This window comes from Mustela putorius, unplaced genomic scaffold (genome assembly GCF_011764305.1).
Source record: "Mustela putorius furo isolate JIRA1106 unplaced genomic scaffold, ASM1176430v1.1 tig00000193_pilon_pilon_pilon, whole genome shotgun sequence".
In the NCBI taxonomy this organism is placed as follows: domain Eukaryota; kingdom Metazoa; phylum Chordata; class Mammalia; order Carnivora; family Mustelidae; genus Mustela; species Mustela putorius.
The window spans coordinates 383,921-398,627 of NW_025421309.1; the positions used below are offsets into that span (position 1 = coordinate 383,921).

General features: G+C 47.6%; 1 protein-coding gene and 1 long non-coding RNA gene across 3 annotated transcripts in view; one reads left to right on the top strand and one right to left on the bottom strand.

Moving 5' to 3' along the window:
- Window positions 1-4,512: 4,512 nt before the first annotated feature.
- Window positions 4,513-9,495, top strand: CUNH12orf76. Its single transcript, XR_201265.3, has 2 exons — window positions 4,513-4,691; window positions 8,175-9,495. It is a non-coding gene; the product is annotated as a chromosome unknown C12orf76 homolog (long non-coding RNA).
- A 2,266-nt stretch (window positions 9,496-11,761) lies between these two features.
- ANKRD13A (ankyrin repeat domain 13A) overlaps window positions 11,762-14,707 on the bottom strand; it is a 32,798-nt gene continuing 29,852 nt past the window's right edge. For both annotated transcript variants that reach the window (XM_004779152.3, XM_004779153.3), the window contains 2 exons: window positions 14,375-14,442; window positions 11,762-13,794 (listed from right to left, as the gene is read on the bottom strand). In XM_004779152.3, coding sequence (XP_004779209.1) covers window positions 13,599-13,794; window positions 14,375-14,442 — 264 coding nt within the window. In that variant the 3' untranslated portion in view covers window positions 11,762-13,598. The remainder of the gene's footprint in view (window positions 13,795-14,374; window positions 14,443-14,707) is intronic.

The following is a 14,707-nucleotide window of genomic DNA, read 5'->3' on the forward strand; positions in this document are numbered from 1 at the left end:
GGTGTGGGACACCTCAGAACCCATCATTGCTTCCCACCTTACCCCGGTTAAAGTACAGCTTAAGGATAACTCTAAGTTTCCCTCTAGAGCTCAGTTTCCTATTTCCTTAGCCCACCGCCAGGGCCTGAAACTATCATAGAACGGCTTTAATGTCAGGGACTCCTGATCCCCATCATTTCCCCCGTAACACCCCATCCTCCCAGTACGCAAGCCCTCAGGGGCTTATCAACTGGTACAAGACCTTAGGCTTATCAACGAGGTCGTGGTCTCCCTCCACCCAGTTGTTCCTAACCCCTACACCCTATGTCTCGCGTTCCCCCAAACACCTCTCACTTTACGCTTTTTTCACCGTCCCCTTGCACCCTGATTCCTATTTTCTTTTTGCCTTCACCTGGGAGGATCCTGACACGCATGCTTCTGGACAACTAACTTGGACTGTTCTACCCCAGGGGTTCAGGGACAGCCCTCACATTTTCGGCCAGGCCTACAGACTTAACAGCAGTGCGTCCTTAAGGCCAGTACTCTACTACATATGTGGATGACCTCCTCCTCTGTAGCCCCTTCCTCTCGGTCTCCCAAGACGACACCTCCACCCTACTTAACTTTCTGGGGGCCAAGGGATATCAAGTACCCCCCTCTAAGGCCCTCAACATGACCTTAGGGCAGCCCATCACGGTCTACTCTCCCCACCGACTCACAGACCTCCTTAGCCACCGATCTCTGGCCCATCTGACTCCTCGTCTCCAGCTATTCCATCTGCTATTCCTAGAGAACCCGCATCTCTCTCTCTCTACCTCCCCCCGCTTAAACCCTGCAACTTTACTGCCTATACCCTTGCCAGATAAGGGGTGGATCTACATCCAGGACAGGATTGCCCTGCCAGGCAATCTGGTGCACACCTTGATTACTGACATCCACCAATCCCTCCATAGTGGCCCAGAGGCTCTCCACTAATTTCTTCAGCCATTGTTCTATCATCCTTCCTTATCTAAGGTAATCGAAGTTGTCCACAGGGCTTGCAAAACCTGTTCTGCCGTGAATTCACGAGGAGGAATCCAGGGCCTAACCAACAGCTCCGAGGTCATCAGCCGGGGGAAGACTGACACCTGGACTTCACTCCCATGCCTTGCCATAAAATACATTCACAGGCTGGATCGAAGCATACCTCATGGCCCGGGAAACAGCGGATGTAGTGGCTACAATACTCATCGAGCGCATCATCCCGAGGTTCGGATTGCCCCGGACCCTCCAGTTGGACAACGGACCTGCCTTCATCTCCAGTGTAACCCAACAGGTAGCTGAGAGCCTCAACATAACCTGGAAACTTCACATCCCATACCACCCACAGTCATCGGTAAGGTAGAAAAGGCCAACGGGCTGCTCAAAGCCCAACTCACCAAACCTACCCTAGAAACCCATCTTTCCTAGCCTACACTTCTGCCTATAGCTCTCACCAGACTCCTGGCTACGCCCCCTGAGTCTTCAGGCTTAAGCCCATTTGAATTACTATACGGCCGGCCCTTTCTTAGAAATCACAGCCCTCCAGCCATTTCCCCGCCTCTTTTATCCTATCTACCTTACCTCACTCTACGACCTGGGGATACCCCTCCCTATTGACTGGCCACTCCCCAACTTCAGGGCCACAAATAATACGGTCCATATGGGCCCCATCGGGGAAAACATACCTATTATTAATGTGTCCTCCCTTACCACCGCAGCTGCCATATCACTAACTCCTCCCTCCTGTACTGTACTCCCTCGGGAATATTTCTCTTGTGCCCTCAGGGAATCTATCGCTGCCTGACCACTAATGACTCCCATGGGCTGTATATTCATTCTACTATCTCCTTCTACCACCATCTACTCTGAATCCCAGCTGCTGTCCATCCTATTTCCCCAACAACATGGAGGAAGGGCTGCCTTCTTCCCATTCATAACAGGGGCAGGAATAGCCACAGGGGTGGCAACTGGAACAGCGGGGATAGGGACCTCCATAGACTTTTCTTACAAACTCTCCCAAGCCCTGAATGATGACACGGAACGGGTTGCTGACTCCCTCACAGCCCTACAGAGATGCAAGTCACCAGCCTGGCAGCCTTAGCTCTACAGAATCGACGGGCCTTAGACCTTCTGACCGCTGAAAAAGGGGGGACCTGCCTATTATTAAATAAAGAATGTTGTTACTTTGTTAACCAATCATATAGTTACCTCCAGGATCAAAGAACTCAGGGATCGGATCCAAGCACGGTGGCGAGACACGTCCTCCTGGGGCCTGGACCCCTACAACTGGGTAACCTGGCTGCTCCCTCTGGTGGGACCTGTATGCATAATCCTCCTCCTAATCTCAGTTGCTCCCTGTCTTTTCCAGTACTTGCAGGGTCGCCTACAAGAACTTGCCTGAGTATTTGTCAATCAACTCTGCCTCCAGCCCTACTCTCGCCTGCCCTCTTCCGACTACCCCTATGACGACGCCCCCTGTCAGCAGGAAGTAGCCAGAACGGAGTCGACGCCCTTGACACCATTATATTAAGCAAAAGGTCGGAATGTTGGGCTGGCAGGAAGGGCTACCAAAGATGGAGAAAGTTCCCGCCACAAGACCTGAGCTCGGACAGGAAAACAAAGGCCCAAGCAGGAATCTGAGACCCCCGCCCCGGGCTCCTGTGGACCAATGGGATCCCGATGAGCGGTGGAATATCCAAATAAGGGAAACTTGCCAAAAGACCCCTGAGCTTTCCCCAAGACCCCTTAAAAGCCCCCTCCTCCCTGCCTTGGGCGCGACTTCCGCCACTCTGCTTTCCAGAGTGGTGGAACCTCGCCCGAGGGTGCCCACCTCCTCCCGGCGCAACTTTCCTGGCTCCCCTTCTCCTGAGCCCTGAAACTTCGCTGGAGAGCGTTTTTAATAAATCTTGCCTTGCACCCACTTTACCTGGTGTTGTGTTTATCTCGCCGGAAAAACCTTACATAGACTACAGTGATTTTTAGGGTCAATTTTTTAAAAGATTTTATTTATTTATTTGATATATAGAGATCATAAGTAGGCAGAGAGACAGGCAGAGAGAGGCAGAAGGCTCCCCGCTGAGCGGAGAGCCCAATATGGGGCTCGATCCCAGGACCCTGGGATCATGACCTGAGCCAAAGGCAGAGGCTTTAACCCACTGAGCCACCCAGGCGCCCCTTTAGGGTCCATTTTAAGCCCACTTTTCTAAGTGGGCTACATTTTCCATAATAATAACAGAATAATCCAGAATAACAGAATAAACTCAATCACTTATAATGTATCATGTCGTTTACATGCATTTATTTGGGACGAAGAGAGATTGCAATTCAGGACCTGCAAGCTATGGCAAAACCATAGACAAATTCAACAAACAAAGAAGAGGGACTTATTTTATGACAAAGAAGGAGGAAGTTGTGTGTGGGGGGGTGTGTTTTGAAGGAAAGTCCATTGCAGAAAAGCAAGAATTCAGCGTGATGACAGTTTCTCACTGTCTGGGCTGCAGGGGTAGTCACTTTGTTGTAGGAGATTTTAGAAAAGGATTCCCGGTAAGGGCTTCCTGAGAAGGTGGCATTTGTCAGATGGTACTACAGTGTCTATTTTGTAAGGACCTACTTAGCAAGAGGCTTTCATTAAAGTTAAACTGTCCCTGCTCCCCTTCCCCCAGGGGATTCACTTAAAACAAGTCCTGGAAACCAGCTCCAGGTAACAAAGCCCAGATATAAGGGTGGGTCAGGCCAGATGGAGACATCCGATCAGTAGGGGGGGGATGCATACTGTCTCCCTGGTTACCAAGGAGTATGGGCCCCGCCCTTTGGGAGCCTTTTGGGCGCCAATCCTAACCAAGGTGTGATGGGCTAAATCAAATGTCTACTAAGGTAAATTGTAACTCAATTGGTCACCTAGCATCACTATGGAGTTTCCTGTGTGTGTTACAATCTCATTGGTCACCTGTGCGTGGCCAGGCCCGACATCATGGCCTTTGCCCTTAAAAGCTAGACTGTGAAACAGAGAAGGGTCGCCCTCTCTTGTAAGAGGTGTGGCCCTGAACGTGCTGATAGATTCTTGGTTCTTGGCGCGAAATAAAGTTATGCTTGACCTTCGCTTTGTATCAGTCTCGCTCCTTTAATCACGGACCCATTATTGGGGCATAACATATTTCTTGGGTCTTTAGTGAAGATCTAATAAGAAAATACATGGATACATTAAAAAACCTTCAATAGACCCAAAACAGACCCAAAAACCCTCTACGGAAAGAGGCTCCCCCGGCGCCCACAAAAAGGGGAATGTTGGTCACCACGGAATGGTGATCGAGATGGACATTGCCCCAGACAGAACGGTGATCCCTCCAAAAAATGGCCCCGGGGCTAACTAAAAACGTTCACCAAAGAGGGACATCAATCCCGGAGGAACCTCCCTGGACAGAGAATCACCCTGCCTGGGATTATGGTTACCCTGGCAACAAGGCGAGGGAGGTGGGGCAGCGCCGGAAGGAGCCCCGCGCTGGAACGGAAGTGGGGATTTGGGCGGAGGTGACCTCTCCGCCCCAGCCGCCTGGAAAAGATGGCGCGTCTTGTGAGGTGGTGGCTGTCCTTCAGCCTGGGCAGTCTTCTGGCGGGGCAGGCGGAGGCCCCGAGCCCGGTGGAGCCGCGGGAGCAGAGCCGGCCCTACGCCGTGCTGCGTGGGCAGAATCTGGGTGAGCGGCTGCCGGCGGAATGGCAGGGCGGAGGGGACATGGGAGGGAGGGCTGTGTAACTGCAGCCGTGCTCAGCCCGTCCCACTCCGCGCCAGGCTTGTACCAGATAGGCTCTTCTTGTGTGCTGGTTGCATGAATGAGCTCGTTGTTGAGGCCCATCTTTGGCTGCGTGGGCCCAGGCTAGGCAACAAGGGTGACTTACTGAGAAAGCTCAGGAGTGCAACCCCGTTTTCCGGATGAAGAGGAAACGCAGGTGAAGTTATTTGCCCACGTTTACCCAATTAGGATAGCGGTGGCAGCCAGTACTGGTACCCCCCACCCCACACACACACCCTGCTTTTCGAATGAGTATCTGTTTTCGCTAACCTAAAGAAATCCGAAGGGGATTTTTTCCTTTTACGAAAAAAGGCAAAAAAGTGAAAAGAGAGCTCACCAGGTGTTCTGCAGTACACACCCCCAGCAGCGAGAGTGACAGCACAAAACTACATTCCTGGAACTACACTCAGCCTATTAGCATCATGCCGTTACAGCTTTGAAATGTGTCTGAGTATCTGTGCGTGTTCTCGATTTATTTTGTGTATCCCTTAGCTAAATGTGTCTTAAGGTATCAGAAAAGTCTAAGGTTATTTTTGGGGTCTGGGAGGCTCAGTTTTTTCCGCTTAAATTAATGGCAACTTTTTTTTTTTTTTTTTTTTTTTGCTATATGCCATTTCTGCTTAGGAAAGTTTTCATGGGCACAGGACTTTCAGAGAACGTAGGAAACTAGCACTGGAACCTAGGTTTTGTGAAGACACCTATTGACACACACAAGTATATACGGTGTACATGGCTTTAGAAGGGGTCCTGGAGCTTAAAGTTCCCAATAACTCTTCCTCTTCTGCCAAAGCCATTTCTTTCCTCTATTCCTCAGTGATATATCTGAATCTCTGTGTCACATAGTAGTATCATTTTTGGATTATCTTGAAACTCATTTACATTTGAATTGAATGTCTGTGTTGTCCACTTACTGTGTACCTAACACTCTGCTGAGTGGTTTCCACGTGCTCTGCTGCTTAATCCTTTGGAGCAGGAGAGTGTCTCCACAGTGGTACTGTGATATCATGGACCAGATCACTCCAAAGAGTGCCAGCTGTCCACTGGGGGCAAAATCGCCCTGGCTGAGAACCACTGCTGAACAATAATACTATTCAAAGAGTGGTCTGCAGGCCAATGCGGTTTCCAAATTATTTATCTGCAAAGAGAGGACTACAGAAATTTAGTGTTTTTAACAAAATTAACAGTTTGACACTGTCGCCACATCCAAGCAAGTAGAGACCAGACCTAGGTTCCATGGACTGACCTGCTTAATAAGTAGAGGGAGCTGCTTACTAGTCATGCACATAGTAATGGCCTGGGACTGGCCACAAGTTATAAAAACTAGTCCTTTACCACAGATAGCGTAGAAGACACTACCCTAAACAGTCCTGTGCAGGGGGTATTTTTGTCTCCATCTTTACAGAGGAGGAAACAAAGAGATTGTGTAATTTATTTGAGAACACATAGCCCATCAGTATAGATGGGAGCCCAGACAGTCTGACCCCACACCTTGAGTTCATGACCGCTGTGCCGTGTTGCCTGTTTTGGTCATCATAACGGCTTTCACTTACCGTCTGCATGTTCTATGTCTACACTCTGTTGAGTGCTTTTCATAGGATACCACAGTTAGGTTTCAGGAAACCCTCTTGAGGTGGGTTTCACTTGCCACATTTTATAGATGTAGGAAATGAAGTTCAGCAATTGGAAGTGACCAATAAGGAAGGACCCAAGAAGTCTTAAGGTTCTGCCTGAGTCTGCCATTCAGGTAACTAATACCATGTGCAAAGTGTGGGGGAGGACAAAGATGAAGAATGGGAGAATCTATCAAGCCCCACATGGGTAGCTATCTACATGGGCATTATGTACCTAACAACCCATCATTTTAAACCTTTTCAAATGCTTTTTGAGATTGTTCTCTACTTCCAGCCTCCTACATTCCTGCTTTGGGAATTGGTTGGGGGGTTTTTGGGGGGAAGGTGGGGAGAGAAAGAGGGTTGTTTTGTTTTTGAGAGTCCTTCCAGAATGTCAAATATAGGAGAATGGTTTAAATGGAATAAGGCAACTTGAGGTCCAATTACAGTGAGAACCTTAGAAATTCGTGGAATTCAAAACTTTGTAAATAAGGGCAGGTATTTAGAGAACAAGGCCTGTTTTGAGATAGGACATTTAGCTTATATGAGTTGTAGGTTGTCTTTATCACCTACATTCTTTCTTCCCCTTCCTCACCAAAAAAAAGTATTTCTGTATGGTCAGTATTTAAATAACTGGGTTCCATATGGGGGCATTTTGTAGGGGTCACAAATACCCCAGATTACTGATTTAAATAAAACTTTGGTCAAATCTTGTTTTTTCAGTAGGCACACTAGAGGATAGCCATGGTTAGTTTCCCATTGGAACCTGGGATGGGCCCACATACTTAAAAACAAATGTACACTTGCTTGGTAAAGGTAACATCTTAAACTCTTGTTAGACCTCTGAGGTAGTCACAGGTCCCTTCCATGGGTTACTGGTTACGTTAAAGCCTCAGTCCTTAGGTCTAGTCCTCTACCGAGGCTCAACCCGAGGGCTTAGTTGTAGGTTCCGTTTCTCACTTGAGCACCCTGGAGATTTTAGACCTGAAATTTACTCTCTGAAATGGAATAGGTTTGTGAAGTTCATTGCTTCTTGGATCCAAAGGCCTTTGTCTCTTCTAGAGATTAAAATGCTTTACTCTTTTTTTCATCTCCAGTTTTTATGAATGGCTTTAAAAACGTTGGGCTCCCTGCTTCTGTTTTTGTCACCTATAATCTGGTGGTTCTCCATGCAGCCAGAAGGATCTGGTTTCCCACGTTGAATCACATCATGTCACTCTTTGCCTTTGGCCCTCCCTTTAAACTTACAGTAAACCCATGTTGGCATCGTGGTCCACGAGGCCCTGCATGAAGTGGCTGCAGCCTTCCTCTCTGGCTTCATTTCCTGCCTCACTTCCTCCCTCCTCAGCCATGCTCGCCTCTTTCTATTCATTGGCTTTCTCGGCTTGTCTGGTCCCAAGAGCTTGCTTTTGCTGACCCTTGGGGCCACAGTGCTCTCCCTGCAGATCTTCACAGGGCTGGCTCCTTCCTCTCATCACGATCCCAGCTTGTGTGGCACCTCCTCAAATGCTTTCTCCACTGCCCTACCTACCGTAACCCCTCCTCACCCCTCTACCCCTATCATTGTCACATTTCTTCAGGCCCTGTGAGCTGCTCTTACTAGTTTACATTTTCTCCCCCACTTATTTGGAAACATCCTTAGAATCTTTTGGTGTCTGTTTCCCACACACCTGGCACAGTGCCTGGCACTGAGTGGCATTTGGCAAATTATCGGCAAAAAATGGATGAATGACAACGTGGAGCTGCTATGAGGAGGTGACCTGTTTTCCTTTTGCAGTGTTGATGGGAACCATTTTCAGCATCCTGCTAGTGACCGTGATCCTTATGGCATTTTGTGTCTACAAGCCCATTCGCCGTCGGTGACAGCTGAGCGACCAAGTTCTTCCACAAGTATTGGGGGAAAGTATAAATTGTGTTGCACATGGGTCATTGGAGAGGTTGGAATTAGAACTTCACCACTTGGAAATGACCTTCAGTCTGGACAGTTGGTAAATGTGAAATGATTTAGAAAAAACATCCATCTGGCAGTTATTTTTTTTCCTAACACTGTAATGTAAATAACTGACTCTGCTTCTTGATGTTTCTTTGTATATCTGGCTGCACTTAACACTTGTTACAAGAAGGACCTGAAGCTACAAGTTTCAGTATAAAGATGGGAAGACAGCTAACTATGTTAGTGGTGGGAAAACCACACTGGAAAGGACTCATCCCGAATATTGGAAAATACTCATAAGAGGAAGACTTGACATGTAGACATTTCATACTTGAGAACCATTTGGTCACAGTGGGGTTAAGAGTCACACGTGTTTTTAGTTAGATTGAGTTGGCCTGGAATGCCCTGGTTGCAAAGCAGTGTCAGTTGTGGGGAACTTTGGGCCATCAGTCCTCGTGCCACATCTGGGTCTGCACCCAGATGCCCCCGATGAAGTCAGGGCCGCATTAGCTAGCCTGTGACCATGAGCACCCTAGGGCTGGAAGGCTCTGAGTTGGGCTGATTACTGGTTGACCCATCTGAAAAAGAGCTCCATCCTGCTTAAATACATCGAGCTCCTTGGGGCTGCACTCAAGACTTTCCAGCCCCTGGCCTAAAGCTTGTGGCAGCTTTTCAGATTTGGAATCTAAAAGAAACTCAGCAGGAGCTCTTTTTAGTTGTGGGGGGGGAGGTCCTCAACCCACAGAAGTGTGCATTCATAGTAGGAGGCTGAGAGGCGAGTGCATGTGTGTTTACACAGATTTCATCTCAACCTTGAAATGCTGCTGTTTTGCACTGTTGAAATGGATTGTTTTTTCCTGTTGAAATGATACTTTCATACTTACAAAGTGGTTAACAGTATTTATTTTAAACGTGCTAGGCTTAATTTTCTTTGTTACTGAACTGAAATGCTTGTCTTGTATTCCAGTCACCTCACTGATGTGTGTTGTTTTTTGTTTTGGTTTTTCTTTTAACAACCCACACTGAATGTGAAATAACTAATGTAGGATACTGTGACTGTCGGACATCAGGATTTTGTGTGTAACCCTAACATTGAGCCACTGAAATGTTCACTGTTTTGTGGTTTTGAGCAAAGTGTCAATTAAAATTAAAATCTTACATGCTATTTGACTCCTAGTGATTTATTTTCTAAGTGTCTAAAATGCAGGTGTGTGTTTGCATCTGCTCTACTCAGGGAAGTGCCGTGAAGTCGCATTTTAAAATTTATGTATGTGAAGTAAGACAGTTGCCCCAAGGCAAGGTATTATTTCTGGAGACTGAGCCATAAGTAATCTCTCAGGCCAGGCCAGGGGTCTGAAGCTGGATTTGTGTCCCCACTTCTTTAAGCCTCAGTTTTTCACCTGCAAAGTGGTGCTATACACACCTTATCTTTCTTAATTATGGTGAAGATCAAACACTGTGAAACCATTGGTGACAAGGGTGGGGTCACCACCTTTGGCGTGTCCCATAAAAAACCAGGTTACTGAGGGACTGCAGGGAGGAGCAGGTGGGATTCTGAGAGGCTGGCACTGACAGCTAAGTCCCAGGAGGGCACATCCTACCTCATCTGGAATGCCATATTTTGATATGCTGCCTAAAAATTTACTGGCATTTTTAGGACTTGAGAGGGAAACAGTGAAAACTTGGTAGGCCCATAAACCAACCTTGTAACCTGCTGTTTGCCCAGTGATAACTAGGCAGCTTACAATAGAATCACGTCCCAATTTTCAGAAACAACCTTGCAATAGTAATTCCATATACAAAACCCAGCCTATGTCTTCATTCCAACGTTACCATCTGTTCAGCATGAGATTTCAGTCTAAAGTCAGACACAGAGTAATCTTTGTAGAAAGAGGCTTATTACAGAGATGAGGAAGGATACAAACCTCAATTCTGGGAGAGAGAGAGACAGAACTCTACTGAAAACTTTTATGTACCGGGACTGACCACTAATACTTTTGAAGCACCATTATTTCCTTTACCTGTGTCTCTGGGAATACAAGGTTGGGGGGAGGCAGCCAAAGCCCCTAAACTGAACTGCGCCCAGAATACCCACCGTGAACCCAAATTAACGTATTCACTTCATTTATACCAACCATAAAAATGGCTGATCGTAGTAAGTATTAATCTTAATTTTGTTTAAATTTGAGATGAATAAATCTGTGAGTGCTGCTTGGGATTTGGGGGCTCTGGAAGTCTTACTACATTTTTTTCAGCTGGACCCCAATCTGAATTCTACACTTTTCCAGATGTAGGCGTAGTTTGGACTTTGAACCCCAACACTTACCTGCACTGCAGATAGTCCTGGGAAGCAGCTGTCGTGCAACTTGCCTTCCTTGAGGTCTTCGGCGTTTAGCAGGAAACCCCTGGTTACAGTAAGTCTGGCCATCTCTTCCCTGTCATTATTAAGAGCAGACCTCCCTTCCTTGAGAGGCCAACACCATGTTACGTATGGTGTGTTCAGCTTGCTCATGGAACAGTATCTAAAGTGCTTCAGCTCCGTTTCCTGCTGGTACTGCACTACCTAAGTTTTAATGAACGTAAAGGTGAAGAAACTTATTTTTTTTTTAATTAGGTAATCCACAGTTATAAAGTTATTGCCTCTTGGCCTAAGGCGAATGAGTTTTCTTCACAGTGCCCCACTGGCTCAGTATTGTCTACTTTCCCCCAAAGCAAAGCAGCTCCTTCACATCTTCCTGGAAATACCAAGGCCGCATTTCTGGAGCCCAGATGATTTTCTACTGGTCACTGCCTCCGTTTGTGTTTTTGTGTCTTTTCAAGATTTATTTTTTATTTGAGAGAGTACAAGCAGGGCGGGGAGGAGGGAAGGGCAGAGGGAGAAGCAGACTCCCCACTAAGCAGGAAGCCTGATGTAGGGACTCGATCCCAAGCCCCAGAGATCATGACCTGGACTGAAGGTTTAACCGACTGAGCCACCCAGGCGCCCCCCCATCCCCGTTTCTTAATACCGAAGTAATTGGGTGTAGGATAAATCTGGAAGCCCTAATTATCACCTGAACTTCTAAGATCAGCCTCACAGAGCACATCAGCCTCAGAGTGGGGGCATCTTCAGTCCCAGGAGCGATCTGAGGTTGGCGCGGCTTCCCGGACTCCAGAGGAGCCAGGCCACCTCCAGCAGAACCACTGCAGTCTGTCCCAGCAGCCCCTGTGCTAGTGGGCTTTTCAGTTTCTATGTGAAATGAGCAGCGTGGGGCATGTGGACTATATGACCCCGGTGGGGAGGCTGAGAGGAGCAGGTCACCTTGGTAATGGATGCCAGGTGGCATGACGCATTCTCCTGTTGGAGTCACATACGTAACATGGAGTGTGGGAACATTCAGCGACTAGAGAAACCCCATGAAAAGGAACAAAGACTCAAAGGCTAGCTAGGATACTGTCCGAGCACCCTCTCAAGAAGCAGTCTTTATTTGCATTTTAAGAGTGAACACATAGATGATAAATGCTGCAACAGATGGACAGAACGCTCAGTCCCTTCCCGGGGAGTCCCCTTCCTCCAGAAGCAGGCCAGTGGAATGCAAACACAGAAATCATGGCTGGTTCACCTCAGGGAGTAAACGCTGCAGCCTGATGCATTCCCGAGAAGTGTCTTCACTCAAGGTGAACACGGAGTAAACAGAATGCCAAGCTGTGTGTTGGAAACAAACATGACCCCCCGGTATACTGGCCGTGTGTGTGCCGTGACTAAAAAGGCAGGTGGTTATGTGGAATCCAGAGCACAATCCTCTGTAACTAAGAGCATTTTACTGGCAGCACTAACTGGAGGATACGGATGCTAACTGCAGCGTAGTTTCTGTCTCTTCCCATCCTGAAAGCAGCACAGCAGACAGGAAAGAGACAGGGAGCTGAGGTGGCCACTGTTACCAGGTCATGTCAGTCAGCCTGTGGGGACGACCAGATGGGCCAGAATGAGGGCGCCCTCGGCTCTCCTCCCGGGGGTTCTTCTGTGTGGTGTGCAGTGCTTATTTACAGAAGGGTCACATAAAATCGTTAAACTACTAAAGGTATCCAAAAAAGGCCTGAGAAAATCTGGTTAAAATGTATAACCTTGTATTGCTACTGATGGGAGTAGTTGTCTTTATATCTTTTAAAAATAATAAAAATATTCTGTTAAAAAATATATTTATCCAGAAAGATGTTGATTTGAACTCTAAAAAGCAATGCAGAATCCTCATTTTCCCTTTTGAATACAGAGCTTAATATTAAGTTCTGCTTGGAGCTCCCTTTCTAACTACAAGACCACTCCTTCTTCTCTAGTGAACCTAGGCCTGTAGTGGGGTCTCCCTTGGCCTCTCCGTGGCAATCTGTCACTAGGGAAGGTGCGGAACACACCTACTTTGGTTCTGTGCTGTCTTATGTTTTGGCCAGCCTGCCGCCTCGAGAACAAGCCTCAGGCTCTCCTAGCTGTTCCTTCGGGGCCAGGATTAGCTGCCTTGGATTTAGCCTGGAGGATCCTGCTCTCAAATGAAGTGCCTTTATAAATTCAAATCAGACCCCTCAGGGTGGAGTGAGGTGGTTTGAAACTACTGGTAATTTTTAAGGCTAAGGCAACATCCGTGGTCATTTGTATAGCCTAATGTGATGCAAATAGTTACGCCTAATCTAAAAGGTATCCTGTACACGTTTCCTCTTTGACTCTAGCAGCGGTGGGTGGGTGGGATGGAATAAAGTGGAGATGGAGGAGGAGCAGTGAGTGTCCTAGAAACCCTGTATAAAGGTAAAAACAAAAGAATAGATCGGCACAGATTATCCATTTCTTTGGTGAACTGTAAAGAATTGTCTCATAAATTTTCATAAACCACGCTCTAAAAAGGCTGCTGCTCTCAAATATAAAAGCACCCTGACTCTGCAATAACTTGTTTTGTTATCACTCCTTGATAAAAATTAATCTACAAACTTGCGGGGATTGGGGTTTTTGTCTAAAGCTGGTAGTAGTAAAAACGTGACCTGCAAGCCAATACATCTAATGGAAAGTGACAATGCTCTCCTCCCCTTAGCCTGGAGAAGGGGCCTGCTGGTCCCCAGCCCCTCCCCGGGGGAGTGTCATGGATGGGCCTGGGAGTCCCTGGTCCGGCACCTCTGCAGAAGGAAGGGCAGCTGCTGTTGGCTGCATGCATGCGAGGTGCAGTCCCTCGGCCCCGGGGCACTAGTGATGCAGCACTCCTGTGCGGCCCAGAACCTCTGCTTTGTGCAGCCGGTGAGCAGAAAGGTCTATTTCTCAGTGAGAGACAGCTGTAAGACTTGCTGGAGCTCCTCCTCCTCCTCCCGGAGCCGGAGCTCACGCTCCTCCAGCTCTTTGGCAGAGAGCTCCATGGCCAGCTGCAGGTCGCTATCAAAACGGCTTGTCTCGCTCGAAGCCCCAGGGTGCAGGCCTTCTGAGCTGGTGAGGAGGCTCTCCTGGATGGCCCTGTGGGGGGAAAGAGGTGGAAAAAGGAAAACAATTACCAATATCATCAGGGCAGCAGCAGCACCTACATTTAACTGCCTTCCAAGAATGCACCATACTGGGCACGGTGCCATTCAGTCCCCTCTACGTCTGAGGCAGGGTGCTGCATACAGGTGAGCAACTGGGGCTCAGAGAGGTGAGCAAACCCGCCCATGATCACCCAGCTGCTAAAGGATGGGGTCAGGAACTGAATTTGGATCTATTTTAAAGCAAAACCTAAGTTTTCTTTCAGTGGGCTTTTATATATGCCTGGAGTACATGAAAATACTCCATAAAATAAATCTTTCCAGTCTTTACCCTCTCCTTTAAAAAGATAATCTACTCATCCCCGTATTCCCCAAAGCCTCCTCATTCTTAAAACTATCTACCTCCTGCTGAGGGCATCTAGACCCTGTGAGCATATACTCCTTGCAGAAGATCAGACCGCTCAAAAAGCATTTACTGGGAGCCTTTCTGCCAATGGCACTGGCCTGTGGCTAGTCAACAAATGGATCAACACTAAGTCCCATGTCGGCCTCACTTTAAAAGTTATGCCAGTCACCTCTCATACTGGGCGTCGTAGGCATGTGTCTGGCCGATCCCTCCATTCGAAGCTGGTCCTGAAAGTTCCTGCGAAAAACAAATATGATGGACATGAATACCTCCTAGAGGGAGGAGGCATCATACTGATAAGGCGACGAAAGCACAAGAACAAAATTTAAAAATTTTTCCATGTCCATTACTGATAACACCACATGAAAAATGAACAGAGACTTGGGTGATCTCAAACACGACACCTAAATGTCAGATGGAATGTGGTACACTACCCTGCTTAACGGCCAGAGCCTCTCATACTTGACACAGAATCCATCAAAAACAACCTTGGGCAAAGTTT